General features: G+C 43.3%; 1 protein-coding gene across 2 annotated transcripts; it reads right to left on the bottom strand.

The window, feature by feature from the left end:
- Nucleotides 1-347: 347 nt before the first annotated feature.
- Nucleotides 348-20,752, bottom strand: LOC110521992 (zinc finger and BTB domain-containing protein 1). 2 transcript variants are annotated; one of them, XM_021600027.3, is made up of 2 exons: nucleotides 20,515-20,752; nucleotides 348-3,998 (listed from the first exon to the last, which is right to left on the bottom strand). In XM_021600027.3, the coding sequence occupies exon 2, from the start codon at nucleotides 3,992-3,994 to the stop codon at nucleotides 1,934-1,936; it is 2,061 nt and encodes a 686-aa protein (XP_021455702.3). In that variant the 5' UTR covers nucleotides 3,995-3,998; nucleotides 20,515-20,752; the 3' UTR covers nucleotides 348-1,933. The 2 variants fall into 2 exon arrangements, with proteins under 2 accessions (XP_021455702.3, XP_021455704.3); XM_021600029.3 differs by lacking the exon at nucleotides 20,515-20,752 and adding an exon at nucleotides 20,112-20,383.
- Between the last annotated feature and the right edge of the window lie 7,002 nt (nucleotides 20,753-27,754).

Below are 27,754 nucleotides of genomic sequence, written 5' to 3'. Positions count from 1 at the left end.
GGGCTGTTGTTGCTCCCTACATTGTGATCAGAAGTGGGATGAGTCTATCAGAGTTGTGTATACACGTGAGGGACTTGTTATGTTGAAGCCAGGGTACATGCTTTTCCGAACAGAGGGGATAGGGTAACAACCCTTGACCTAAGTAGGCCTATTACGATTTCCCCCCACGTGGGTTACCGTTTTGGAACAGTGATTAGAAAGTTTGCCTGTGGGCTTTAAGACCCATAGGGGAGTTGCACTGTTGCTGTCTGCTACAATACTTTGTATATATGTGGTAATTAAGTAAATGGGAGACAACATGAAAGACTAATTAACATAACCCACTGGAGTTTGATAGAAACAAAATGTTTTTTCACACGGAGAGTATCCTCTTGGTTTATTCAGACCTTGAGAAAAAGCATCAATATCCAAATGAAAACATTAACATTAATCGCCCCTGAAGGGATGTCACCCTGTTAAGGTAACTAATAGACAATATCCATACATGGTTATTTTGTAAGCTACATTGTGATGGTTTAAGAGGCTTCACTAGCTCCCACACTAATGCATGTCGTGTCAAGAAGTTTTCAGAGATTATGTTCTCTCTGCAGTGAAACAAACAACATGATTGGCATTTCACAGTAGCAACATGTGTGTGATACTATCTAACATGCAGGAGACATATTGCTCAAGTAGTTCCCCGCAATACAACACCAATGTAGGACAAACCTTAATATTGGCTGTGCAATGCAATCATACAAAAAGGGCTGATCTGATTGGTCAAAAGACCAGTTAGTGAAATGGTCTGCCTGTGTAAATGCAGCCAAGTTAATACAAAGGCAAATGTAAAGGGAAGCTTTAAATGTAACACACATTTGACTTTGATACCTATCCAAGCTGAAGAGAAGGCTAAAGTAACATGAATGAAATAGAGATCACTTAGTACATAAAAGTTCCTAAGAGTGGATTCAGACTTAATGATTTTAAGCTGTGTACAAAAAGGAAATATTACCGTTTTTGATTTGTCTGTAAAGCCAAATTGATAGCTGTCCTAGTCACTGGGTACATAAGTTATGTTGCTAATTGTATAGGTAATTTACAATACCCCTACATTGCCATGAAATCTGAACAACAGATTAAATAATTGATTATGCAAAAGAGCGAGTGCATGCTCTTGCCTTTGTGGCATGAACAATTTCATAGGGAATTAAGTTATAACCATTGCCAATATTCAGTATGCATTTCTATTTGTTCTGGTTTCAACCAGTGGAGCAATTCTAGTGTTTTTGTGCATTGACATTATTTTAAATGTATAAGTGCTGGTACAGTAACTGCTCAACAAGACTATATTGAAGTGTGGATTCATATTACAATAATAATAAAAGAAGCTTAATTTGAATCCACTTCATTCCATTAACTGTCTATTGCATAGGCTGTTTGCTAGACACTAGATTCCAAAAGCATTAAAACATGAACAAATTTGCTCAGGATTTGTCTATAAATGTTTACATTTTTAATTTAACTAGGCAAGTCAGTTTAGAACACCAGCCAAACCCGGACGACACTGTGCCAATTGTGCGCCACCCTATCTGACTCCCAATCCCGGCCGGTTGTGATACAGCGTGTACTCGAATCAGGGAGTCTATAGTGACGCCTCTAGCACTGAGATGCAGTGCCTTAGACCGCTGCGCCACTCTTCTGTGTGTGGCAAATGTGCTAAGGATTTGTCTACTGTATGTGGAAATGTCATGAAATTACATTGTGTGTTTAGTACAGGGGTGGAAAACAAATAGACATCAAACTCAAAAATATATGCCTAAACTTTTAGGCAATAAGACACTTCGATTATGCATACATTTTGAAAGTGCAGATTTAGTAGGTTCTATTTTTTGGTGTTTAAGTGCATACATTTGTTCTCACGTTCATGACTTTGAAGTAACAGACAGACATTCATTCAAGCAGGACACAGTCTTTTGGTGTGTTTGGAGTTGTAGTGGCTCCGCATGTCCTTGCGAAGGCGAAACTTCTCCCCACAGACGCTACAGATGTACAGGTGCACGTCCATGTGCTTCTCCAGGTGCTCTCCGCTGGGGAAGATTTGAAAGCACACCTGGCAGATAGTCTCCCCGGCCGACAGGTGCGAGGTCATGTGGCGCACATGGTCGTGTTTGAGGAAGGTGCCCTGGTCGCACACGGGGCAGACGTAGCGCGCCATGCCCTTGTGCATGTCGGTGTGCAGCCGGAGCTGCCGCTCACGCAGGAATTGCTTGCCGCACGTCTGACAGCTGAACTGCTTCTCCTTGGTGTGGACGGTGTAGTGCTCCCGCAGGTGGCAGCGCTGGTAGAAGCCCTTACCACAGATGGCACAGAAATGCTTGCGCCGGTGGTCAGGCTCGACACCGTCATCCTCCAGCAGGACAGGGCGGAACAGCTCCTGCTCGTGGCAGGTCAGAGCGTGTTCCAAGGCCAGGCTTTCACTCTGGAAAAGCAGGCCACAGTGGGGGCAGGCCAGGTCGCCCCCATCCAGCAGCCCATCGTCCATGGCCTGCAGGTCCTCTGGCAGGGGCGTGTCGCCTTCCTCCCCATGAGAGTCAGTGTCCGCACTCTGAGGTTCGCCACAGCGCTCAGCATGCTCCTGCAGTTGCCACCCCCTGATTAGGACCTGGCCACACCTCCCACAGGCACAGATGTGTCCCATGTGGCTGGAGATGTAGTGGGCTGACTGGTACTCCTCCGTGAGAAGCTCTCCACACAGCTCACATGGCAAACTTTTCCCGTCCTTCTTCTCCTCTTTCATCTTGTGCATCTTAGGAGGTATGCCAGAATCCTCATTGCTGGACATGTGCCCTTCAAATGGTTTGTTGCTGTCGTTCATGACGGAAACACCAGCCTTGGGCTCCTGGTCAAATTTAATCGGGTCCCTCATAGTGTCATTGAGTGCACTGTGCCTCGCACTGATATCTTCCACCTGGACCACCTTAATGCCATCCATCATCTCGGACACCACGTTTTCTTCCGGCTCCACCTTGATGGTGATATTTCTGGCAGACCCAGGCTCGTTTTCCGTACCAGTTGCCACAGACCTGATCGCCGTGTCGGATTCAGACTTGTGGTCCGGCCAATCTCCTCTAGCCTTGCAGACCACCCTGTGCTCCCCCATCTCCTCAGAGGCCGAGCTCTCCGCCTTGCTGGAATCATTGTCTGCCCCTGCGCTGGTCCTGGGGACCTTGAAGGCCTTACGGTTGGTGCAGGTGAGGATATGCTCAATCAGCAGCTTCTCGCAGCTGAAAACAAAGCCGCAGTCATCGCAGGTGTATGTGCGTCCGAAGCGGGGGCGCTCTTTTAAGGTGGCGATCCGGGCGCTGGGCCTCTTACGCAGGTCACAAGGTTGCTCAGCTACACTGTCTAGAAACGGTGATGCTACTACTACCAAAGGGGGTGCCACTTCCTCCACCACGAGTGGAGGCCTGTTGACTGGGACAGGAATGCTTGGTTGCACAGCAGTAATTGCAACTTTGGGCTTGCTCTCTGGGGCACCTGGCTTCTGCTGCTCATACATGCGGACTCCAAACATCATTTTGCCGATAATTGCCGGGCCAGCGGAGGAAGAGGAGCTGGACGAGGAAGAGGAGGACGGTGTGAGGTTTGAGGCGCTTCTGATGTCCCCGAGGTCCTCCAGGGAGTCAGGGATGTAGTACATCTGCAGGAAGGCCATTGAGGCCTTGAGCTCCTCGAACTCATAGCTGCCCACCGCGATGCGGCCCAAGTACATGAGCTGCAGGATTAGGTCGAAGCACTCCGCACTAATCTGCATGTTGCTGAGGTCCATGCGCGCCGTCCCCTGTTGGTCTCGGATGAACATCATGCGGAAATAGGAGCTGCAGGCAGCCAGCATGGCCTTGTGGGCCCGGAAGTGGATGTCGCCAATGGCAATGCAGCAGTCACACAGGAAGCCCCACTCCCGCTGGTTGTTGAACTGCTGCAGGACATGCTCACTGTGGCTCGGCCTCGCCATCAAACTGGAAAAGGAGCAGAGAGGAGAGAATTAGCAAAGCAATGCTTAAATCTACAGATGCTAAACAACAGCAATGTAGCACCAAATCTGTTTGAAAACAAGTGTGTTAAACTTGTGCAGAGACCAATTGCATGTCTTACGATGTCTTTATAAGCTAAATTAAGCTGTTATTTCTTCATGATACCCCAAGAAAAATAAAGGTTAAATGCAACAATATAAGAGACATATCTGAATCAGTCTTTTCACAACACAAGAGGAGACCCAACAAACGCAACATAAAAACACAATTGTAGGTACTCCACACTCCTAGGCATTCGATAATTTACAGATTAATGGTTGCTTATTAAATTATTTTTAAAGATTAACACTCATGCCTTAAAGGTGGAATCCACAGGTCGCCCCACTTCTTGTGTTGTGTTTTCACTTTGAATGAATACAATAGGGTTGAGCCCTCAGCCGCCTTGGGCTGGCCTTTTGGGCAAGGTGTGTCATTGTGCTAAATCATGCCTACTCAAACGACGCTGCTGCCATGGCTTCGGGGCTGAAGAGGAAAGAAAGTCACCTGCGAGCTACAGCCGCCAAAAGCAAACACAGAGCAGACTAAGCCAACAAGCTAGCTAACTTGTTTGCAGATAATGTTGTCCCTGCTACCAGGACAGTTTTTCAGAAAATATCGACAGAAACAAGCATAATTCTCAGTTTTTGGATCTGAATCAACTCGACACCAAAAGAGAAAAAGAAGCGATAAAAAGACTGCTCATGACCAATCCAGAAACTGGATATACTTTGGAATACATTTAGAAAGTTGGAAGAGTGGCGCCGAAATGGCCCCTTTCTCATGGACTGGTAGGTAAGTGTTGGGTGGAGTTTTTAGCCAGCTAGCTACTAATCTTAGTGTATACAATGTTGAAGCTAGCAAACAGGGCTACTTAGCTGGCTAGCTAACATCTTCTGTATTCAGACTGTTTTGTTCTCAAAGGAATCAAACGATATCTATGGGATGTAAACAAATGTGTGTGCAAAATTGGAGAGAAATAAGCTTTTTGTGCATATGGAACATTTCTGGGATCTTATTTCAGCTCATGAAATATGGGACCTACACTTTACATGTATATTTTTGTTCAGTATAGCTTTAGCTAGCTAGCTAACATTAGCTAGTTGAAATAAAGGCATTGGGCTACTCATGGGTTTTATGCAGTGTAGCCAGCATCCCAGAGTCACCTCTTCACTATTGACATTGAGTCTGGTGTTTTGCGGGTACTATTTAATGAAGGTGCCAGTTGAGGACTTGTGAGGTGTCGGTTTCTCAAACTAGATACTCTAATGTACTTGTCCTCTTGCTCAGTTGTGCACCGGGGCCTCCCACTCCTCTTTCTATTCTGGTTAGAGACAGTTTGCGCTGTTCTATGAAGGGAGTAGTACACAGCGCTGTACGAGATCTTCAGTTTCTTGGCAATTTCTCAGATGAAATAGCCTTCAATTCTCAAAACAAGAATAGACTGACGAGTTTCAGAACAAAGTACCTTGTTTCTGGCCATTTTGAGCCTCTAATCGAATCCACAAATGATGCTCAACTAGAGAAGGACAGTTTTATTGCTTCTTTAAATCAGAACAGTTTTCATCTGTGCTAACATAATTGAAAACATGTTTTTCTAATAAACAATTAGCATTTTAAAATGATAAACTTGGATTAGTGAACACAACATGACATTGGAACACAGGAGTGATGGCTGCTGATAATGGACCTCTGTACTCCTATGTAGATATTCCATTAAAAATCATCAGTTTCCAGCTACAATAGTCATTTACCACACTAACAATGTCTATACTGTATTTCTGATCAATTTGATGTCATTTTAATGGACTTTGAAATGAGCTTTTCTTTCAAAAACAAGGACATTTCTAAGTGACCCCAAACGTTTTGAACGGTAGTGTATATTTGTGCGATGTTACTGTACCAAATGTAATAGCTAGATGCATTTTTAGTGGTGTTCCTGGGCTGACAATGCTGTAGACCACCTATCGGCCTCTAAAGTCAAATCGGCCTCTAAAGTCCATTGTGCGAGATGGAAAGATGGAAATGTCGAGCTTGATGAAACATCATTGAGCAAAAAAAGCACAGATGAGAAGTCCAGTGAGCAGAAGATGAGTGTAGCGGGCACACAGGCAGCAGAGGCACGCAAATTAAACTTGCAAGTGTGAGTTTGAGCATGCAGAACATCATTACCACTTGCAAAATATTCATTTGAGAGCAGAGATTTGTTTTGCAGAGATACTACATGTTGATACTCAGAAGTTACTGAGCTCTCACGTACACTCCGCACCCGACATGGATTTATTCTCTCACACCAAAAAATCTTGCTCTCGCAACTGCAATCTTTTACTCATCTTTTAATGCAGGTGACAATTATAGCCAATGAACTTAGTTGTCACTAAATAACACAGCCACAAAGTCATAACGATTAAACTCTCTTACTCACTTATTTCTAAGAATGTATCTTATTTAAATCTGATTTTGAACCTAACCACACTGCTAACCTTACACCTAACCCTAACCTTAAATTAAAGCCAAAAATAAAACATTTGTTTTCATACATTTTTACGATGTGGCTATGCTATTTAGTGGAAACCGGATTTTGATGGTGAAAGTCAAGGTGATGGTGAAGTAGGGACGATAATAAAAAGCTAAGCGCTATCATTTTTCAGTCCAGAATCTAACTAACCAGGTAATCAACTATGATTTCAATATTCAATTACCAATAGTTATTTATTTGAGCTTCTGTTATTAAAGCAGGCTATTGATTAGGCAAGCTCCAATCATAATGAGTGGAGGACAGAGGAGCCTCATAAAGAAGAAGTTACAGGTCTGTGAGAGCCAGAAATCTTGCTTGTTTGTAGGTCACCAAATACTTATTTTCCACCATAATTTGCAAATAAATTCATAAAAAATCCTACAATGTGATTTTCTGGATTTTTTCCCCTCATTTTGTCTGTCATGGTTGAAGTGTACCTATGATGAAAATTACAGGCCTCTCATCTTTTTAAGTGGGAGAACTTGCACAATTGGTGGCTGACTAAATACTTTTTTGCCCCACTGTACATATGAGATGAGTAATGTAGGGTATGCAAACATTATATGAAGTGGCATTGTTTAAAGTGACTAGTGACACATTTGTTACATCCAATTTTTAATTGTTAAAGTGGCTAGTGATTTGAGTCAGTATGTTGGCAGCAGCCACTCAATGTAGTGATGGCTGTTTAACAGTCTGATGGCCTTGACATAGCTGTTTTTCAGTCTCTCAGTCCCAGCTTTGATGCACCTGTACTGATCTCGCCTTCTGGATGATAGCGGGGTGAAGAGGCAGTGGCTCGGGTGGTTGTTGTCCTTGATGATCTTTTTGGCCTTCCTGTGACATCGGGTGGTGTAGGTGCCTTGGAGGGAATAGCTACACTGTTTGTGTTCGGTCATGTTTCCAGTCGCCTTGCCCCGATTAAAAGCAGTGGTTCGTGCTTTCAGTTTTGCTCAAATTCTGCAATCAATCCAAGGTTTCTGGTTGGGGAAGGTTTTAATAGTCGCTGTTGGTACAACATCACAGATGCACTTGCTAATGAACTCGCTCACCAAATCAGCCTATACATCAATGTTGTTGTTCAACGCTATCCAGAACACATCACAGTCCACGTGATCGAAGCAATCTTGAAGCGTGGAATCAGATTGGTTGGACCAGCGTGGAACAGACCTGAGCACGGGCGTTTCCTGTTTTATAGGCTGGGAGCAGCAAAATGGATTCGTGGTCAGATTTCCCAAAAGGAGGGCGAGGATGGCTTTGTATGCGTCGCGGAAGTTAGAGTAACAACGATCCAGAATTTTCCCAGCCTAGGTTGCGCCTTCCATATGCTGATAAAATTTAGGGAGCCTTGTTTTCAGATTAGCCTTGTTAAAATCCCCGGCTACAATAAATGCAGCCTCAGGATATGTGGTTTCCAGTTTACATAGAGTTCAATGAAGTTTGTTCAGGGCAGACACCTCGACTGCTTGGGGGGGGGGGGGGGGGGGGGGGGTGGACAAAAGGACTTGAGTTCCTGTATGTTGTTATGATCACACTACGACTCGTTAATCACAAGGCATACACCCCTGCCCTTCTTCTTACCAGAGAGATGTTTGTTTCTGTCGGCACGATGTGTGAAGAAACCAGGTACGTATACGATAACGTATCCCGAGTGAGCCATGTTTCCGTGAAACAGAATGTTAAAATATCTGATGTCTCTCTGCCACTGGATCCTAGACTTCCTGATGGGCCGTCCCCAGGTGGTAAAGGGCAGGTAACAACACATCTGCCACACTGATCCTCAACACGTGGGCCCCTAAGGGGTGCGTGCTCAGTCCCCTCCTGTACTCCCTGTTCACCCATGACTGCACGACCATGCACAACTTCAACACCATCATTAAGGCCTGATCACGGACAACGATGAGACAGCCTATAGGGAGGAGGTCAGAGACCTGACCATGTGGTGCAAGGACAACAACCTCTCCCTCAACGTGATCAAGACAAAATAGATGATTGTGGACTACAGGAAAAAGAGGACAGAGCACGCCCCCATTCTCATCGACGGGGCTGAAGTGGAGCAGGATGAGAGCGTCAAGTTCCTTGGCATCTACATCACCAACAAACTAACATGGTCCAAGCACACCAAGACAGTCGTGAAGAGGGCATGACAAAACCTATTCCCCCTCAGGAGACTGAACAGATTTGGCATGGGTCCTCAGATCCTCAAAAGATTTTACAGCTGCACCATCGAGAGCATCCTGACGGGTTGCATCACGGCCTGGTATGGCAACTGATTGGCATCCGACCGCAAGGCACTACAGAGGGTATGAGCGTACGGCCCAGTACATCACTGGGGCCAAGCTTCCTGCTATCCAGGACCTCTACACAAGGCGGTGTCAGAGCAAGGTCCACAAAATTGTCAAAGACAACAGCCACCCAAGTCATAGACTGTTCTCTCTGCTACCGCACGGCAAGCGATACCAGCGCGCCAAGTCTAGGTCCAAGAGGCTTCTAAACAGCTTCTACCCCAAGTCATAAGGATCCTGAGCAGCTCATCAAATGGCTACTCAGACTATTTGCACCCCACATGCTGCTACTCTCTGTTATTATCTATGCATAGCCATTTTAACAACCCTACCTGCATGTACATTATTATCTCAATTACCTCGACACCGGTGCCCCCCTACATTGACTCTGCACTGGTACCCCCTGTATATAGCCTCCACATTGACACAGTATCGGTACCCCTTGTATATAGCCTTCACATTGACTCTGTAACGTAACACCCTGTATATAGCCTCCTCATTGACTCTGTACCAGTACCCCCTGTATATAGCCTCCACATTGACACAGTATCGGTACCCCTTGTATATAGCCTTCACATTGACTCTGTAACGTAACACCCTGTATATAGCTCCGCTACTGTTATTCACTGCTGCTCTTTAATTATTTGTTTTTCTCATCTCTTACTTTTTTTTTTAGGTATTTTCTTAAAACTGCATCGTTGGTTAAGGGCTTATAAGTAAGCATTTCACTGTAAGGTCTACCTACACCTGTTGTATTTGGGGCATGTGACAAATATCAAAAGCATTATGTTATTAACTATTATCAACTGCTGTCTAATTGGTTAGAAAGATGGTTCTATACAGAGGATAATTCTGTACTGACTGGAGAGCCATAGGTTGACTTCATCCCTAAACACACACACACACACACACACACACACACACACACACACACACACACACACAGGTAAGGGATGAAGGGAACCTGTAGGAGGATAGCTCTCCATGACAAGGGTTGGGCGTGAAATGACAGTAGGCTGTTTGGCTTAGTATTATACTGACTGATGAGTGGCATGGATTGGTACTCGACTCAGTCCCACATAGTATGTTATCATTTATTTAGCTAAATGATTATCCATAGTTGCCTCTTGATACAGTAACAGTCTTAAAATGCACTGTTACCTTGAATGCAACATTAAGATGTTAAACTTTCCAACTCCAAATGAACTATGACATTTCCTATTTTTACTCTCTCTCTCACTGCAGTTGTTCTCAGATGACAGATCAGTGTGCGTAGAAAACATATCTGACAAGGTTAGTCAGGCTTCTACTTCATCACCCTGGACCACTACACCTACGAGGCAGAGGATGCCAATTTTGATCTGTGTGTTACCTTTGACCTTGACATAACTTTCTAAGGCTTTTGGGGTCATGGGAGTTCCCCAACTCATTTTGTGCCGTACACAACTTAACACATATGTATCCATTCACCTTCCTCAGTGGAGTCCTGACCTGGGGTATCAAACTCCAATATTTGTGAAATCAGAGGAAGGCTTCAACAGCAGAGGGACATCAGAGAAATGTGGCGTCTGTTTTTACTAAGACGTGGCTTACGAACAATAAACTCGACTCTGCTATAGATCCGGACGGCTTCTCCATATTTCGATTGGATTGAGTGGTGGCTTCTGGTAAGTCAGGGTTAGGGGCTGTGCTTTCTCAAACAATTCCTGGTGTCCCGAAGTTGAAAACATTGCAAGCTCCTCTTCACCCCACCTGGAGTTTCTGATGTTTAAATGCTGACCCCACTATATGCTGAGGGAATTCACGTGTGTTATTATCACATCTGTGTACATACCGCCACAAGCAAAACCAAGGCGGCACTGTCATGCAATAAAATGCAAATGAATTACTTAATCATACAATGTGATTTTCTGGATTGTTGTTTTAGATTCCATCTCTCACAGTTGAAGTGTACCTATGATAAAAATTACAGACCTATACATGCTTTGTAAGTAGGAAAACCTGCAAAATCGGCAGTGTATCAAATACTTGTTCTCCCCACTGTACATGTGTAGGTAGATGTGGAAAGATGGATACGAATAACTTGTTGCAAGTTGGGGGGGGGGTTCCACACCTAGCTTGGGTATTAGACAATTCTTTAGTAAAGGTTGGATAGTCTATTGTTTAGCTAATAGCCCATCCTAGCAATATTGTCAGCAGAATTCACTGCCTGCTATGCTTGTGGAAAACTAATAATAATACTTTGTCCCCTTTCCACTTGTTAAAGATTCCAATTGATAAAGTGTTTTTAGCTACAATTGGCCCCAACCCCAATTAATACATTTGGGCACAGTCGATAGCGTGCTGGACTTCGGGCTAGAATGTTGAGGGTTCGAAATCTGCTCCCTGCTTGTTTCATTACATCATTATGACGGTCTCAGAGCAAACAGCCTGGATTGTTCTCCCATCTTGTTCCTCGCTCTCTTCCACGTGTCATTCAGCACACTTGTGGGCGTGCTGGCAGGATGTACTGTTGTTATTCTGTATACAGTGGGGAGAACAAGTATTTGATACACTGCCGATTTGGCAGGTTTTCCTACTTACAAAGCATGTAGAGGTCCCAGACAGACTAAACAACTTCTTTGCTCGCTTTGAGGACAATACAGTGCCACTGACACGGCTCGCTACCAAAACCTGCGGACTATCCTTCACTGCAGCCGACGTGAGTAAAACATTTAAACATGTTAACGTGCAGGCCCAGATGGCATCCCCAGCCACGTCCTCAGAGCATGCGCAGACCAGCTGGCTGGTGTGCTTACGGACATATTCAATCAATCCTTATCCCAGTCTGCTGTTCCCACATGCTTCAAGAGGGCCACCATTATTCCTGTCCCAAGAAAACTAAGCTAACTGAGCTAAATTACTTCCGTCATCATGAAGTGCTTTGAGAGACTAGTCAAGAACCATATCACCTCCACCCTACATGACACCCTAGACCCACTCCAATTTGCTTACCACCCCAATAGGTCCACAGACGACGCAATCGCAACCACACTGCACATGGCCCTAACCCATCTGGACAAGAGGAATACCTATGTGAGAATGCTGTTCATCGACGACAGCTCAGCATTTAACACCATAGTACCCTCCAAACTCGTCATCAAGCTCGAGACCCTGGGTCTCGACCCCGCCCTGTGAAACTGGGTACTGGACTTCCTGGCGGGCCGCCCCCAGGTGGTGAGAGTAGGTAACAACATCTCCACCCCGATGATCCTCAACACTGGGGCCCCACAAGGGTGCGTCCTGAGCCCTCTCCTGTACTTCCTGTTCACCCACGACTGCGTGGCCACGCACGCCTCCAACTCAATCATCAAGTTTGCGGACGACACAACAGTGGTAGGCTTGATTACCAACAACGACGAGACGGCCTACAGGGAGGAGGTGAGGGCCCTCGGAGTGTGGTGTCAGGAAAATAACCTCACACTCAACGTCAACAAAACAAAGGAGATGATCGTGGACATCCACATCGATGGGACAGTAGTGGAGAGGGTAGAAAGTGCCTTGGCGTACACATCACAAACAAACTGAATTGGTCCACCCACGCCTCTTCAACCTCAGGAGTCTGAAGAAATTCGGCTTGTCACCAAAAGCACTCACAAACTTCTACAGATGCACAATCGAGAGCATCCTGGCGGGCTGTATCACCGCCTGGTACGGCAGCTGCTCCGCCCAAAACCGTAAGGCTCTCCAGAGGGTAGTGAGGTCTGCACAATGCATCATCGGGGGCAAACTACCTGCCCTCCAGGACACCTACACCACCCGATGTCATAGGAAGGCCATAAAGATCATCAAGGATAACAACCACCCGAGCCACTGCCTGTTCACCCCGCAAGCATCCAGAAGGCGAGGTCAGTACAGGTGCATCAAAGCAGGGACCGAGAGACTGAAAAACATATTCTATCTCAAGGCCATCAGACTGTTAAACAGCCACCACTAACATTGAGTGGCTAACCATGTGTATGTGACAAATAAAATTAGATTTACGCTACTTCATAAATTATCAGTATTTATTCATTCTACATAGCTGAGCATCTCAAATAACTTTTGAAATAAATTCTGTTCCCAAATAATGACATTAACATATTTTGCTAGGGATGTGAGAGAAGGGTGATTCGCTGCACGGGTGGGCAATTCCAGTCCTCGAGGGACTGATTGGTGTCACAGTTTTTACCCCAGCTAACACACCTGACTCCAATAACCACCTAATCATGATCTTCAGTTTAGAATGCAATCCGATTAATCAGCTGAGTTTGCTAGGGATGGAGAAAAAGCATGAACCCAATCAGGCCCTCGAGGACTGGAGTTGCCCGCCCCTGTGGCCTAGCGGGTCTCGAACCCAAGCCACCAGCACTAATGACTAACGCCATAATGTTGCAAGGAGGCATGAGGACTGCAGATGTGACCAGGGCAATAAATTGCAATGTCCGTACTGTGAGACGCCTAAGATAGAGCTACAGGGAGACAGGACGGACAGCTGATCGTCCTCGCAGTGGCAGAACACGTGTAACAACACATGCACAGGATTGGTATATCCAAACATCACACCTGCGGGACAGGTACAGGATGGCAACAACAACTGCCCGAGTTACACCAGGAACGCAAAATGCCTCCATCAGTGCTCAGACTGTCCGTAATAGGCTGAGAGAGGCTGGACTGAGGAATTGTAGGCCTGTTGTAAGGAAGGTCCTCACCAGACATTTACCGGCAACAACGTCGCCCAAGGGCACAAACCCACCGTCGCTGGACCAGACAGGACTGGCAAAAAGTGCTCTTCACTGACGAGTCACGGTCTTGTCTCGCCAGGGGTGATGGTCGGATTTGTGTTTATCGTCGAAGGAATAAGCGTTACACCGAGGCCTGTACTCTAGAGCGGGATCGATTTGGAGGTGGAGTGTCCGTCATGGTCTGGGGCGGTGTGTCACAGCATCATCGGACTGAGCTTGTTGTCATTGCAGGAAATCTCAACGCTGTGCGCTACAGGGAAGACATTCTCCTCCCTCATGTGGTACCCTTCCTGTAGGCTCATCCTGACATGACCCTCCAGCATGACAATGCCACCAGCCATAATGCTCATTCTGTACGTGATTTCCTGCAAGACAGGAATGTCAGTGTTGTGCCATGGCCAGCGAAGAGCCTGGATCTCAATCCCATTGAGCACCTGGTTATTCTTTAAAAGTGCCTTCCTCGCCATCTTAAATAAGCATGCCCCATTCAAAAAATGTAGAACCAGGAGCAGATATAGCCCTTGGTTCACTCCAGACCTGACTGCCCTTGATCAGCACAAAAACATCACGTGGTGTATTGCATTCGCATCAAATAGCCCCCATGATATTCAACTTTTCAGGGAAGTTAGGAACCAATATAAACAAGCAGTTAGGAAAGCTAAGGCTAGCCTTTTCAAACAGAAATTTGCATCCGGCAGCACAAACTCCAAAAGGTTCTGGGACACTGAAAAGTCCATGGAGAATAAGAGCACCTCCTCCCAGCTGCCCAATGCACTGAGGCTAGGAAATACTGTCACCACTGATAAAGCCACTATAATTGAGAATTTCAAGAAGCATTTTTCTACGGCTGGTCATGCTTTCCAGCTGGCTACCCCTACCCCGGTCAACTGCCCTGCAACTCGACCAAGCCTCCCTATTTCTCCTTCACCCATATCCAGATAGCTGATGTTCTGAAAGAGCTGCAAAATCTGGACCCCTACAAATCAGCCGGGCTAGACAATCTGGACCCTCTCTTTCTAAAATGATCTACCGAAATTGATGCAACCCCTATTACTTGACTGTTCAACCTCTCTTTCGTATCGTCTGAGATTCCCAAAGATTGGAAAGCTGCCGCGGTCATCCCCCTCTTCAAAGGGGAAGACACTCTAGACCCAAACTGCTACAGACCTATATCTATGCTACCATGCCTTTCAGATCACCGACCGTTTCGAATCCCACCGTACATTTTCCGCCATGCAATCTGGCTTCTAAGTTGGTCATGGGTGCACCTCGGCCATGCTCAAGGCCCTAAACGATATCATAACCGCCATTGATTTACTTCTTTGGGCTGGGGGCAGTATTGAGTAGCTTGGATGAATAAGGTGCCCAGAGTAAACTGTCTGCTACGCAGACCCAGTTGCTAATATATGCATATTATTATTAGTATTGGATAGAAAACACTCTGAAGTTTCTAAAACTGTTTGAATGATGTCTGTGAGTATAACAGAACTCATATGGCAAGCAAACACCTGAGAAAAAATCCAACCAGGAAGTGGGAAATCTGAGGTTTGTAGTTTTTCAACTCTTTGCCTATCGAATACACAGTGTCTATGGGGTCAAATTGCACTTCCTAAGGCTTCCACTAGATGTCAACAGTCTTTGGAGCCTTGTTTGATGCTTCTACTGTGAAGAGGGGACGAATGAGAGGGGAATGAGTCAGAGGTCTGCCAGTAAGCCACGAGCTGGACGCGCGTTCACGTGAGAGTTAGCTTGAGTTCCATTGCATTGCTACAGAAAAAGTAATTCTCAGGTTGGAACATTATTGAAAATGTATGTTAAAAACATCCTAAAGATTGATTATATACATAGTTTGACATGTTTCTACGGACTGTAACAGAACTTTTTGACTTTTCGTCTGCTCCTAATGTTCGCGCGTCATGAATTTGGATTACTGGGCTAAACGAGCGAACAAAAAGGAGGTATTTGGACATAAATTGACATTATCGAACAAAACAAACATTTATTGTGGAACTGGGATTCCTGGAAGTGCATTCTGATGAAGATCATCAAAGGTAAGTGAGTATTTATAATGCTATTTCTGACTTCTGTTGACTACACAGCATGGCAGATATCTGTTTGGGTTGTTTTGGTCTCTGAGCGCTGTACTCAAATTATAGCATGGTGTGCTTTTTCCGTAACGTTTTTTTTTAATCTGACACAGCGGTTGCATTAAGGAGAAGTTGATCTATAATTCCGTGCATAATAGTTGTATCTTTTATCAATGTTTATTATGAGTATTTCTGTAAATTGATGTGGCTCTCTGCAAAATCACCGGATGTTTTGGAACTACTGAACGTAACGAGCCAATGTAAGCTGAGATTTTTTTAAATAAATATGAACTTAATTGAACAAAACATACATGTATTGTGTAACATGAAGTCCTGAGTGTCATCTGATGAAGATCAAAGGTTAGTGATTAATTTCTCTCTATTTCTGCTTTTTGTGACTCCTCTCTTTGGCTGGAAAAATGGCTGGGTTTTTCTGTGACTTGGCTCTGACATAACATAATCTTTTGGTTTGCTTGCGCTATAAAGCCTTTTTGAAATCGGACACTGTGGTGGGATCAACAAGAAGTGTATATTTAAAATGGTGTAAAATATTTGTATGTTTGAGGAATTTTAATTTGGGGATTTCTGTTGTTTTGAATTTGGCGCCCTGCACTTTCACTGGCTTTTGTCATATCGATCCCGTTAGCGGGATCTAAGCCCAAAGAGGTGAAAGACTGTGCATCCGTATTCATAGACCTGGCCAAGGCTTTTGACTCTGTCAATCACCACATTCTTATCAGCAGACTCAACAGCCTTGGTTTCTCAAATGACTGCCTTGCCTGGTTCACCAACTACTTCTCAGACAGAGTTCAGTGTGTCAAATTGGAGGGCCTGTTGTCCGGACCTCTGGCAGTCTCTATGGGGGTGCCACGGGGTTCAGTTCTCGGAACGACTCTTCTCTCTTCTCAATGTCGTCGCTCTTGCTGCTGGTGATTCTCTGATCCACCTCTACGCAGACGACACCATTCTGTATACTTCTGCCCCTTCTTTGGACACTGTGCTAACTAACCTCCAGACAAGCTTCAATGCCATACAACTCTCCTTCCGTGGCCTCCAACTGTTCTTAAATGCAAGCAAAACTAAATGCATTCTCTTCAACCGATTGCTGCTAGCACCTGCCCACCCGTCCAGCATTACTACTCTGGACGGTTCTGACCTAGAATATGTGGACAACTACAAATACCTAGGTGTCTGGTTAGACTGTAAACTCTCCTTCCAGACCCACATTAAGCATCTCCAACCCAAAATGAAATCTAGAATCGGCTTCCTATTTCGCAACAGAGCATCCTTCACTCATGCTGCAAAACATACCCTCGTAAAACTGACCATCCTACAGATCCTCGACGATGTCTTTTACAAAATAGCCTCCAACACTCTACTCAAGAAATTGGATGCAGTCTATCACAGTGCCACCCGTTTCGCTGAAGCTGGAGACTCATGTCTCCCTCACTAGCTTTAACCACCAGCTGTCAGAGCAGTTCACAGATCCTTGCAACTGTACACAGCCCATCTGTAAATAGCCCATACAACTACCTCATCCCCATACTGTATTTATGTTGCTCCTTTGCACCCCTGTATCTATACTTGCACATTCATCTTTTGCACATCTACCACTCGTGTTTAATTGCTATATCATAATTACCTTGCCACTATGGCCTATATTATTGCCTTATCCCTTATCTTATCTAATTTGCACACACTGTGTATATACTTTTTTTCTTCTGTATTATTGACTGTATGGTTGTTTATTCCATGTGTAACTGTGTTGTTGTGTTTGTTGAACTGCTTTGCTTTGTCTTGGCCAGGTCGCAGTTGTAAATGAGAACTTGTTCTCAACTAGCCTGCCTAGTTGAATAAAGGTGAAATAAAATAAAACCTCTGGGACTTGTTGGATTGGAGGGTGAGGGCTAGGTCCATTCCCCCAGAAATGTCTTAATGCAGCTGGTGGCGACACCAGATACTGACTGTTACTTTTGACCTCCCCTTTGTTCAGGGACACATTATTCCATTTCTGTTAGTTTCATGTCTGTAGAACTTGTTCAGTTCATGTCTCAGTTGTTGAATCTTGTTATGTTCATACAAATATTTACACATGTAAATGTTGTTGAAAATAAACGCAGTTGACATTGAGAGGACGTTTCTTTTTTTGCTGTGTTTATGTCAAGGAAACAACTTTATAGGTGTAAGTAATAGAGTGAATGCACTTTGAAGTAAATCTCAGCTCTGCTAAAGTGGCAATATGTAACTTTTTGGGGTACCAGACCAAATTAACATAGAAATGTGAGTTATAGATCTGTCATTCGCATTGTAAGCAAGTCTAAGAAGCGGTAGATCTGTTCTATGTGCCCTATTTCTATGCTTTCAGTTATTTTTTTGAAAACACATTTTTTCTTTAACTAGGCAAGTCAGTTAAGAACAAATTCTTATTTACAATGACGGCCAACCCCAGCCAAACCCTAACGACGCTGGGACAATTGTGCACCGCCCTATGGGACTCCCAATCATGGCTAGTTGTGATACAACCTGGAATTGAAACATGGTCTGTAGTGACGCTTCTAGCACTGAGATGCCATGCCTTAGACCACTGCCACACTTGGGAGCCGTAAGTTTAGTTTTTGTGTCTTTTACTATTGATTTTGTACACCAGCTTCAAACAGTTGAAAATACAATATTTTGGGAAAATATATTTCACAGCGGTTTAGATGGTACAATGATTCTCTACACTATACAAGCTGATTTTGCCACAAACTGAAATTAGGCCAACTATTACAATTTTGCTAACTAGGAAATGGCTGAGTGATTTTTTCATAGTCTAACTATAAATGTACACAAAAATATTTTATTGATCATAGTGATTCAGGATTATCATTAAAAACAGGTTAACATGCCTCACCAACATTAGACAACTATACAGAAAGCTCTTGAAATAAGTAAATCAAATCAATGATGAGAACAGTCAGGGCTTGATGTTAGGCAGTGTCAGAGGAAGGCCCTAAAAATTGCAAAAGACTCCAGCCCCCCTAGTCATAGACTGTTCTCTCTGCTACCACAAAGTACCAGAGCACCAAGTCTAGGTCTAAGAGGCTTCTAACCCCAAGCCATAAGACTCCTGAACATCTAATCAAATGGCTACCCAGACTATTTTGACAGTGCAGCAGTATCTAACAGGTAATATCTAACAAAACCTAATATCTAACACATTCCGCAACAAAACCTAATACACATAATCAAGTAAATGAATAGGATGAGAAAGTAAAAGTATAAAATATATGGATGAGCAGTGACAGAGTGGCTAAGATGCAATAGATAGTAAAGAATAGATAGTGAAGGATACAGAATATACATGAGATGAGTAATGCGAGATATGTAAACATTCTTAAAGTGACTAGTGTTCCATTTATTAAAGTGGCCAATGATATCAAGTCTGTAGCTAGGCAGCCGTCTCTCTGTGCTAGTGGTGGCTGTTGAACAATCTGACGGCCTTTAGCTTTGATGCACCTGTACTGACCTCGCATTCTGGATGGAAGCGAGGTGAACAGGTACTTGTAACTTTTATTTCTTATTCTTATGTTTTAAACTGCATTGTTGGTTAAGGGCTTGTAAGTAAGCATTTCACTGTAAGGTCTACACCTGTTGTATTCGGTGCATGTGACTAATCAAATTTGTTTTGATAGGCTCAGAAACAGCAACAAGGTGTAATTAAACTCTTTGGGGGTTCAATTACACCTGACAACTGATACACAGAAATTATCCCATAAAACGTGTCTAGAACATTAACATCTTAGATTCTGATAAAGTAACCATATTCTGGGTAGGATCTATGTGACATTAAGTAGATGGTCTCTTAGAAACATTCATTACATCACACAAACATTCCTATGAAAACGTTATTTAATGACCTAATGAGATTCTTAAGGAACCTTCTCTAAAGTTGTGGGGACGTTCTTGTTAGCTGGGGTGGGCCTTCAACCAGAGGGTACAATAGGGACAAATCTGCTGTGATTCGGTTATTCTAGCAAGGCCCTTAATCCCTATACTCCAGGCGTGCTACACCGTGGCAGACTCTGGCATCCAGCCGCTCAGTACCTCGGGAAGCAAAAAGGAATGATTTCTATATAGCTTATCATTGTTGATGTGATATACAGCCAGCCTGTCAATGACATATGTTCTACAGTGTTGACATAGAGGAGTTCAGTCTGCAATAACTAAGCATTTGTAGCCTTTTTTATTTTAAGCCTTAGCTGACTAAAATCCACTCCATAGTGAAGGAAGTTGAGTTCATCAGAAATGTCTTTCAGCTATTCAAGCCTAGATCTATAAAAGTCTAGAATGCATTTGAACGTAGTTGACCACAATGAACTATCTGCTATCATCAATGGTCTACTTTGAGAATGTGCAGTCAGTAAAAATACCCTCATGTTTGTGGTTCAAAACAGCAGTTTCTTTGTCAGGACTCCACGACGGCTCAAATTGAGAGGTTTTACATCCCACCCACGCATCTTCATTGGCCTATTTTGGAGACTGTCGCGCGGACATCATGTCTGTCAATCATACCACAATAAATAGTAATAATCAGCTAGACAAATTTACAATCATTCCGATCGGAGCAACAGAGTGGTACTTCTTGAAAATATCGGGGGACCAAACAAAGTGAAACCAAAATGGAGAGCTCCACGGCAGTGTTGTCGGAAATGTCACGCAAGCACGCACTGCCACCCCGCGCTGCTTCCCGCATTCACGCTAGGTGAAAAAAGGCACAAGGTTTTTCTAAACGCAGGAATGTTGACCCTGTGAAACCACTGAATAAATACTCACCGAAAACAAAGGTGGCTGTAGTAAAACTCAAGTTGGGTTGTACTGTCCAGAAGTTCCACCTGAACCGCTTTTATCCAAGCATAAAGTTGTGACGAGGATAATCGCGAGGGCGAAGCCCCTTCTGCAGCACGGATGACAGAACTTCCGCACAGCCGCTGTTTGAGCTCGTTCACCGCACTGAGCCTGATCGAGCCCCACTCACGCAAATCCAACCCTCCCGAGACTGGGTGCACAGTAGAGTAACAAGGCAGGTAACATTACTCAGTTGAATGCTTGCAGTTAAAATGGACGAACATAGAAAATGTGATGTATGTGCTACTGGCATAGTAGGCTAGTTATTATATTATACATGTAGGCCTGTACAATTGAATTAGACATATCTTCCTCATCATTAATTTGATTAATAGACTATGTGTATTGCCTTTCGTCTCCACATGCACGAGCATTTACTATAATGACCGTCGATGATGTTTAGGCTACATTTCAGCATAAAGGCAAATTAGAATAAACTTTGACATCTCCAATGTATACGTTTATTAGAACTTTGCTGCACCCATTGGCTGAGCTTGGCATGTACATTTTATGATATATTAGAAAGTGTTCTCTGCTGCAAAGTTTGTTAACGAACATCAGATTTTTATTAGGATAGCGTAAAACACACTATGTACAAAAAAAACGTGCGTTCGCTACCCAGACAGGTGATTTTTACACATTTTATGACCTGACAGAAAATGTACATGGGACACACTCTTTTCACGCATTTTGCCCGGTGGGCAGTCCCATACGTGGGCGTCGGTTTCAAAGTGCAATGACTGTCCCAATGGCATGGGATTGTCCGATGCACGTCAACGTTCTGCAGAGGCTGGGTCCAGTTGTTTTAGCTAACATTCCACTCCCTGCCACTCCGGTCATTTCCCATGTCTTTGGCAAATGCCATGGAGTAGCCTACAAGGAGTGGAATGAACGAGCTGAACTGAGACCATAACCAGGCAACTCCACCTGGGATCTAATTCATACATTAAGCTATGAATACTGCCATAGCTACAACTGCAGCTATGGCAGTGGCAAACATCATTAATGCACTTGATAAAAAGCAGCGTTGTGCTGCTCTGTTTGTGAATTTATTAAAGGCCTTTGATTCCATTGACCATGAATAGTTGCTAGCTAGACTCAGTAACATCGGTCTCAGTGAAGGGGCAGTAAATTGGTTTAGGAACTACCTTTCTGACAGAACACAATGTGGGACAAAATAACAATGCAAAGCTGGCAGAGACTCTTTTACTGTGGCAGGGAGTGGGCCAAGAGGACAAAATAACAATGCAAAGCTGGCAGAGACTCTTTTACTGTGGGACAAGAGGACAAAATAACAATGCAAAGCTGGCAGAGACTCTTTTACTGTGGGCCAAGAGGACAAAATATGAATAATGAAAAATAAAATCACCCACTCGCTACTAGAGGGTCAATGTTTAAGGTAGTTTGGCGTTTTATTATTTAAAATGGAGAAACATTAAACCTGAGATTATAAATTATAAGAGATTAAGAGTTATAAATCTATCTATATTTACTCGGAGAGGAGACACGTGTCGACATAATAACCCATCAAATTAACGAGGCGGCTACATGGAAAGCGACAGTGTAGAGGGGAAACAAGGTAGCTAGTCACGCAATCCCCTTTAAACGGAATATACTATAGATAATCTCCTGTAAAGAGGAGCACTAAATTGCTTCCTCTAATTGCAATGACATTTTTCCCCTAAGAGGTTTAAATCAAAAATTGGTCACTGGTATAGATAGTACATAAAATTTTTGCCAGTCTGTAATGTTTTCTAGATGTTGAGGCCACTTTCGCCAGAGAGCTAGTTTCTTGTTCATATTTGGGTGCCACTTAGATTCAAATTCACATCAACAGTTTTGTAACATGAGTGTTCTGATGAGGCGGTCTTGCTGTAATTGCTTGTTTTTCAACAACAACCCTAATTCCTTAATTATTGCCAAAGATTCATGACATGCTTCCGGTGTATTAATCATAGGAGATATGTATCTGAAAATGTGTTTAGAAAACTTAGCCTCTATTCTAGCTGAACTAAGGATACATATATGTAAATATACATAAGCTACACAGATTTCCTCAAAACAAAACCCCATTTAGAACGAGGGAAGTCAGGAAATATATTAACACATTTGTATCATGTATACACTAATTTACGGCTCGGATAGAAAACCCAGAGCACAGATGAAAACTTTTAATCAAAGACCTTGGCGGTCCATCTCCCTGGGCATCATGCTAGAATAAGATAAACAAGAGAAGTCCAGAGGTACCTTCACAGTATTATCTGTATTCTCCCACTGCTTAACCCTTGTGTAGTCTTAACATTCTGGGTACTGTATAAAAATGACCCGCCTTCACTAAACCCCTGAAATAAATCAGCATAATTGAATTTTAAACCCCAAATCTATTTAGCATGAAGAAACAACCTGTCATTCATCACAAACTTTGAATATCTGGGTTTTCCCTCTTCACAATGCTGAAAGACTGCATTTAATCAGTGGACACCATTTGTTTTTATTACAACACACCTGTCATAATTGTTTTCTTTACTAAAGTAGAGGTTTATTATTATTATTATTATTATTATTATTATTATTATTATTATTATTATTATTATTGCTAAAGATACTGCATAGGTGAAAACATACATTTTTTTAGCAAGAGATATCACTTATATAGCCCAGGAAAGTAGCATGTGCAGAAAGTCGTTTTAAATGCATTTTATAGGGAAACAATATACTGACAATCACAGTCTAGCTTTCTTGAGATTAGTGTGCCCCAGGGTTCCATTTTAGCTCCTGTGTTGTTCTCAATTTTTATTAATGATTTGGGAAATGGGATGCAACCAGCAAAGTTATATCTATATGCAGATGATACGGTTATATATTCATGTGCTCCTTTTCTGGTTCAGGCTGTTGAAGAGCTCCAGACTGATTTTCAGTCACTGCAAGCTTCCCTTTATGGTCTCAAACTGGCCTTGAATATACAAAAACCTATATTCATGGCAGAGCTAAAACTCTGCCAGAGAATGTCAGCATTGTCACATCTGATGGCTTATCAACTGAAAAAGTGTCATCCTATAAATACCTACAGTTGAAGTTGGAGGTTTACATATACCTTAGCCAAATACATTTAAACTCAGTTGTTCACAATTCCTGACATTTAATCCTAGTAAAAATTCCCTGTCTTAGGTCAGTTAGGATCACCCCTTTATTTTAAGAATGTGAAATGTCAGAATAATAGTAGAGAGAATGATTGATTTTAGCTTTTATTTCTTTCATCACATTCCCAGTGGGTCAGAAGTTTACATACACTCAATTACTATTTGGTAGAATTGCCTTTAAAATTATTTAACTTGGGTCAAACGTTTCGAGTAGCCTTCCACATGCTTCCCACAATAAGTTGGAAGAATTTTGGCCCATTCCTCCTGATAGAGCTGGTGTAACTGAGTCAGGTTTGTAGGCCTACTTGCTCGCACACACTTTTTCAGTTCTACCCACAAATGTTCTATAGGATTGAGGTCAGGGCTTTGTGATGGCCACTCCAATACCTTGACTTTGTTGTCCTTAAGCCATTTTGCCACAACTTTGTAAGTATGCTTGGGGTCATTGTCCATTTGGAAGACCCATTTGCGACCAAGCTTTAACTCCCTGACTGATGTCTTGAGATGTTGCCTCAATATATCCATATCATTTTCCTTCCTCACGATGCCACCCATTTTGTGAATTGCACCAGTCCCTCCTGCAGCAGAGCACCCCCACAATATGATGCTGCCATCATTATGGCCAAACAGTTCTATTTTTATTTAATCAGACCAGAGGACATTTCTCCAAAAAGTACAATCTTTGTCCCCATGTGCAGTTGCAAACCGTAGTCTTGCTTTTTTATAGCAGTTTTGGAGCAGTGGCTTTTTCCTTGTTGCCTTTCAGGTTATGTCGATATAGGACTTGTTTTACTGATACTTTTGTACCTGTTTCCTCCAGCATCTTCACAGGGGCCTTTGCTGTTGTTCTGTGATTGATTAGCACTTTTTGCATCAAAGTACGTTCATCTCTAAGAGACAGAACACATCTTCTTCCTGAGCGGTCTGACATCATGGTGTTTATAATTGCGTACTATTGTTTGTACAGATGAGCGTGGTACCTTAAGGCGTATGGAAAATGCTCCCAAGTATGAACCAGACTTGTGGAGGTCTACAATTTTCCCATGATGTCAAGCACAGAGGCACTGAATTTGAAGATAGGCCTTGAAAAACATCCACAGGTACACCTCCAATTGACTCAAATGATATCAATTAGCCTATCAGTAGCTTCTAAAGCCATCACATAATTTTCTGGAATTGTCCAAACTGTTTATTAAAGGCACAGTCAAATTAGTGTATGTAAATTTCTGACCCACTGGAATTGTGATACAGTGAATTATAAATGAAATAATCTGTCTGTAAACAATTGTTGGAAAAATGACTTGTCATGTGTAACAGTATAACTTTAGACCGTCCCCTCGCCCGTACCCGGGCGCGAACCAGGGACCCTCTGCACACATCAACAACAGTCACCCACGAAGCATCGTTACCCATCGCTCCACAAAAGCCACGGCCCTTGCAGAGCAAGGGGAACCACTACTTCAAGGTCTCAGAGCAAGTGACGTCACCGATTGAAACGCTATTTAACGCGCACCACCGCTAACTAGCTAGCTATTTCACATCCGTTACACATGCACAAAGTAGATGTCATTACCGACTTGCCAAAACTATAGTTTGTTAACAAGAAATTTGTGGAGTGGTTGAAAAACTCGTTTTAATGACTCCAACCTAAGTGTACAGTCGTGGCCAAAAGTTTTGAGTGACACAAATATTAATTTTAACAAAGTCTGCTGCCTCAGTTTGTATGATGGCAATTTGCATATACTCCAGAAAGTTATGAAGAGTGATCAGATGAATTGCAACTAATTGCAAAGTCCCTATTTGCCATGCAAAGGAGCTGAATCGCCCCAAAATATTTCCACTGCATTTCAGCCCTGCCACAAAAGGACCAGCTGACATCATGCCAGTGATTCTTCTTGTTAACACAGGTGTGAGTGTTGACGAGGACAAGGCTGGAGATCACTCTGTCATGCTGATTGAGTTTGATTAACAGACTGGAAGCTTCAAAAGGAGGGTGGTGCTTGGAATCATTGTTCTTCCTCTGTCATCCATGGTTGCCTGCAAGGAAACACGTACCGTCATCATTGCTTTGCACAAAAAGGGCTTCACAGGCAAGGATATTGCTGCCAGTAAGATTGCACCTAAATCAACCATTTATCGGATCATCAAGAACTTCAAGGAGTGCGGTTCAATTGTTGTGAAGAAGGTTTCAGGGCACCCAAGAAAGTCCAGCAAGCGCCAGGACCATCTCCTAAAGTTGATTCAGCTGCGGGATCGGTGCACCACCAGGACAGAACTTGCTCAGGAATGGCAGCAGGAAGGTGTGAGTGCATCTGCACTCACAGTGAGGCAAAGACTTTTGGAGGATGGCCTGGTGTCAATAAGGGCAGCAAAGAAGCCACTTCTCTCCAGGAAAAACATCAGGGCCAAACTGATATTCTGCAAAAGGTACAGGGATTGGACTGTTGAGGAGTGAGGTAAAGTCCTTTTCTCTGATGATTCCGCTTTCAGATTGTTTGGGGCATCCGGAATAAAGCTTGACCGGAGAAGACAACGTGAGCGCTACCATCAGTACTGTGTCATGCCAGCAGTAAAGCATCCTGAGACCACCACCACCTCTCACAATTTTGCCTATGAACACAGCCATGAATAAAGAATGGAACCAACACATCATCCGAGAGCAACTTCTCCAAACCATCCAGGAACAGTTCGGTGATGAACAATGCCTTTTCCAGCATGATGGAGCACCTTGCCATAAGGCAAAAATGATAACTAAGTGGCCCGGGGAACAAAACATTGATATTTTGAGTCCATGGCCAGGAAACTCCCCAGACCTTAATCCCATTGAGAACTTGTTGTCAATCCTCAAGAGGCTGGTGGATAAACAAATACCCGCAAATTCTGACAAACTCCAAGAATTGATTATGCAAGAATGGGCTGCCATCAGTCAGGATGTGGCCCAGAAGGTAATTAACATTATGCCAGGGCGGATTTCAGAGGTCTTGAAAAAGAAGGGTGAACACTGCAAATATTGACACTGCATCAACTTCATGTAATTATCAATGAAAGCCTTTGACAATTATGAAATGCTTGTAATTATACTTCAGTGTTCCATAGTAACATCTGACAAAAATATCTAGACATTGAGGCAGCAGACTTTGTGAAAATGTATATTTGTCATTCTCAAAACTTTTGGCCACGACTGTATGTAAACTTCCAACTTCAACTTTGTTCTTTCTGGATTCCAATAGAGTGACAATCGCTGAGAAAGGGGCAGGGCAACACGTTTTACAATCAAATCCAGCTTTATTCACACCGCACATTTCAGACATGGCAACACAACGTGCGTTACAGGGGGAAAAAAACACTGAAGTTCAAAACTAAAATGTTTACTACACAACAAACATAAGAAGATTCAAAACAAAAGAATAACAATACAAAACTGAATGACTAAAAAGCACCCCGAGGAAAAGCGAAGAAAAAAAGATGTGTTTTAAGATCTCTTTTATACATGTCCACAGTTTTGGCCCCCCTCAGGTTCTCTGGCAGGCTATTCCAGAGGCTGGGAGCATAATAACTAGAGGCTGCCTCTCCAAGCCTCTTGTTCTTAGTGTTTGGGATAGTTAAAAGGCCAGAAGACCTGAGGGACCTACTGGGTACATAACTCTAAAGTATGTCCGACATGTATTGGGGTGTACAACCGTGGATTGATTTAAAAAAACTATATAAGTATAAAAATGTATTAGAAAACTTGCAGGCAGCCAGTGGAGAGACCTTAAAACCGGTGTAATGTGTGCTCTCTGTCTGGTCTTGGTCAGTACCCACGCTGCAGCATTCTGTATGTTTTGCAGTTGACCAATGGCTTTCTTGGGTAGACCAGACAGGAGAGCATTACAGTAGTCAAGGCTGCTTGTAATAAAAACATGGATGAGTCTCTCTGTATCATCCAGAGAGAGAAATGGCTGCACCTTGGAGATGTTCCTCAGGTGGTAAAAAGCTATTTTGGTCACATTCTCAATGTGTGATTCAAAATGTTTTACCTGGTGTTT

This window comes from Oncorhynchus mykiss, chromosome 4 (assembly GCF_057628025.1).
Source record: "Oncorhynchus mykiss isolate SJ-2025 chromosome 4, ASM5762802v1, whole genome shotgun sequence".
Lineage (NCBI taxonomy): Eukaryota > Metazoa > Chordata > Actinopteri > Salmoniformes > Salmonidae > Oncorhynchus > Oncorhynchus mykiss.
This window is presented reverse-complemented; position numbering and strand designations above follow the sequence as displayed.